This window comes from Nuphar pumila, chromosome 16 (genome assembly GCF_984573655.1).
Source record: "Nuphar pumila chromosome 16, dmNupPumi1.hap1.1, whole genome shotgun sequence".
Taxonomy (NCBI): Eukaryota; Viridiplantae; Streptophyta; class Magnoliopsida; order Nymphaeales; family Nymphaeaceae; genus Nuphar; species Nuphar pumila.
Window position 1 is genome coordinate 32,877,857 of NC_143264.1, and position 3,241 is coordinate 32,881,097.

General features: G+C 46.9%; 1 protein-coding gene across 1 annotated transcript; it reads right to left on the reverse strand.

The window, feature by feature from the left end:
- Positions 1–969: 969 nt before the first annotated feature.
- LOC149813152 (pentatricopeptide repeat-containing protein At3g29230-like) lies at positions 970–2,793 on the reverse strand. Its single transcript, XM_089991068.1, has one exon. The coding sequence runs from the start codon at positions 2,791–2,793 to the stop codon at positions 970–972; it is 1,824 nt and encodes a 607-aa protein (XP_089847194.1).
- Positions 2,794–3,241: the final 448 nt, after the last annotated feature.

Sequence of the window (3,241 nt, forward strand, 5' to 3'; positions counted from 1 at the left end):
TTTAAGCAAATATTCAGCCAAGAAGAAAGATGGTACAGTAGCTTTCAAAGCAATAAAAAACAAGCACGAAAGATGCAGAAAGCTCATCACAGAGTTGGACCACATAGTGCACCAATTATGTCAAAGAGCTACCGAATCATCAAATAAAAATTTCAACTAGAAAAGTTTTCCAGGTGAGCCTTGACAAACATACAACACTATTATATAAAATCATGTTACTTGAATAACTTGAGGATTGATAAATAACTTCTGCATTGAAGGACTACGTGGAGACCAAAGGTAGATGGATTTTCCTTCCTTTCCGCCATATATCAAGTTGTTCACAAGGGCCAACTTCATCTTCTTTCCCAAGGATCCTAGGTGAAGAAACCTTAGGAGAGCCATGACTCTATCATCTACATACAATCTACACTAGATCTGACCAATTGTCAACTACTCATGTTTACCTTTATGTTCTTCACAGCCCACTTTTTTCTACTAGAATCTTTCAGTGGCATGCTTTGATCCACTTACCTATTACTTGAAAAAAAAGTGAGCCATCAATTTAGGTATAAGGCACTATCATTAACACCCAAATAATTAGACATCCAACCCGTAATTACAGCGACCCAAATTGCGAGGGCAGAACTCTACCAACAGCACTCTCCATGCAGAGTTACTCCTGAAGGTTGATGAATGCTGCATAAGATGCACTGTCAAACTTGATCTCACACCACTTAATTCCCCAGAAGTTCGTGGACTTTCAACTTGGTGCCCCCCTCCCCACCTATTCAGAATTGAAGAAGCTGGACCCAACTTAAACGATCACTGTAGGGCACACTTGTGGAGGATTACCAGCTCCATATGATAATCAAGAGTTCATCTGGATCATCCAAGTAGACAGAAGAAGTGGCTTGGCTTAAAGCACTTTGAAGCACCAAGTTCACTGGGTTGGCGAAACCACTATTTCATATCAATGAGCATATGGTGTTACCAAAACAAGCCACCACCTTGTGCCTTTTGGACATAACCTAAGTGCTTAAGATGATTCCCAAGCCTCTCCAACATTTGATAAATCCTTACAGATTGAGGATGACTCCTATCTCCCACAGTGAACTTATGAACCGCATCGTTCACCTCGATGGAGCTAGCGCCAGACTCCTTTTGCACCTCTATGCCCTTCATCTTCACTCTTACCTTTGCTGCATCATCCCAGTGCCCGGCTGCGGAATAGATATTAGACAAAAGTGCATAATTCCCAGCGTTTGTAGGTTCCAATGCCATAAGTTGATCTACCACCTTCTCAGCTATCTCTACACTATTATGTGTTCTGCAGGCTGCAAGAAGAGTACACCAAACAATAGAATTAGGCTCCATGGGCATACTCTTGATCAATTTGAATGCCTCTTCTACATGCCCTGCACGTCCAAGAAGGTCAACCATGCATCCGTAATGCTCAATTTGAGGAACAATTCCAAAAACCTCTTGCATGCTTGAGAAGTAACTGTGTGCCTTGTCGACCAGACCAATATGTGTACACGCAGACAAGACGCCCAAGAAGGTAATTGCATCGGGGGCAACTCCCTCCCTCTGCATCCTTGCAAAGAGATCAAGTGCTCGATAACCATGACCATGGATTGCAAGCCCTTGAACAATACAGTTCCAAGAGACTACATCTTTTCGAGGCATACTGTGGAACAATTGGAGAGCTTCGGTCAAATTCCCACATTTTGCATACATATCCAGAAGCGAATTGCACACTCTGGTATCAAACCTCAATCTGGACCGATTGATGTACGAGTGCAACTTCTTGCCCAGGCTAAGCAATCCCGATTGTGCACAAGCAGACAATATGGTAGTGGCGGCCACTTCATCAGGCTCAAGCTTTGCCATTTCCATATCTTCATACAACTGCGAAGCCGCCGCGACGTCACCCTTCTCTGCATACCCGGAAATCATTATAGTCCAAGGAACCATTGTCTTATACGGCATCTTGTCGAAAAGAAGCCGAGCCATCTCCAGATCCCCAACCTTACCATATCCACTCATCACAGTCGACCATGAAACAACATTCCTCTCAGGCATTTTAACAAACAGTTGGTAAGCTGACTCCATGTCCCCACAGCGTACGTACCCGTCGATCACCGTGTTCCAGCTCACGACGTCCCGCTCGTCCATGGCATCGAACAACCGCCTCGCAGGGACCATCTCGCTGGCCTTGGCATACGCAGCAAGCACGACGTTCCAAGAGACGACGTCTCGTTGGAGCATTTCGTCGAACACTTGGCGGGCGTCCTCCAAGCAGCCGCATTTAGAGTACATGTCGATGAGGGCGTTGGGGACGAAGACATCGGCGAAGAGGAGGCCGGATTTCACGACGTGGGTGTGAACCGTCCGGCCGGTCGCGGCGGCGGAGAGGGCGGAACAGGCCTTCAGGAGGGCGGGGAAGGTGAAGTTGTCGGCGGCGACGCCAGCGCTCTGCATGAGGGAAAAGGCAGAGAAGGCGTCGGAGAAGCGGCCGTGTTGGGCGTAGGCGCGGAGGAGGGTGTTCCAGAGGAAGACGTTGGGGTCGGGGAACTGGTCGAAGGCGGCGCGGGCGTGGGTCATGAGACGGGCGGAGGAGAGGGCGGAGACGAGCCTGGGGACGACGAAGGGGTTGTGGTGAAGGTGGGCTCGGATGATCTGGGCGTGGAGCTGTTTCAGTTGCCTGGGGTCCGAAGCCCTATCGAGGTCGGAGATGATCCTCTCCTCGAGAAGCCGGCGACTGGACGTCCATGCTGGTGGACGGACGGCCGCCGGAAGTTGCTTCAGCATGATGCCGGCGAGTGCATCACTACACTGCTACGCCACTCTCCAGCCGAGCGTGGTGTGCGTGTCTGTGTGTGTGTGGGGATATGAGACGCTCTGCTCACCTTGCGCCACAAACGTCGATAGCAAATTAGCAACATTCTTTTACAAGTCGCCAAAAAGTACATTTTTTTTTTTAGGGAAAGAAAGGATTCATTTACCCTTAAGAGCGTTAGTTTACAGTTAAGCTGACAAAGAATCAGCCATCAAAACAGCATACAGATCAAAAGTACCAAATATTTTCAAAATCGTTTATATGAACAAAATTGTTTATATAATTAAGGAGTTTCGAGAGAAAATTGCTGTTTCATACATGCATTTAGTGATAGATAATTAGATATCAATGATTTTCAAATGGCTTTTTTGTTTAGCGTTTTTAAGGGAAAAAAGCCTTGTTATGTAAAAAATGTTGCTA

Coding starts and splice junctions, on each gene's coding strand:
- LOC149813152 (XM_089991068.1), bottom strand. CDS start 2,793: ATGCTGAAGCAACTTCCGGCGGCCGTCCGTCCACCAGCATGGACGTCC.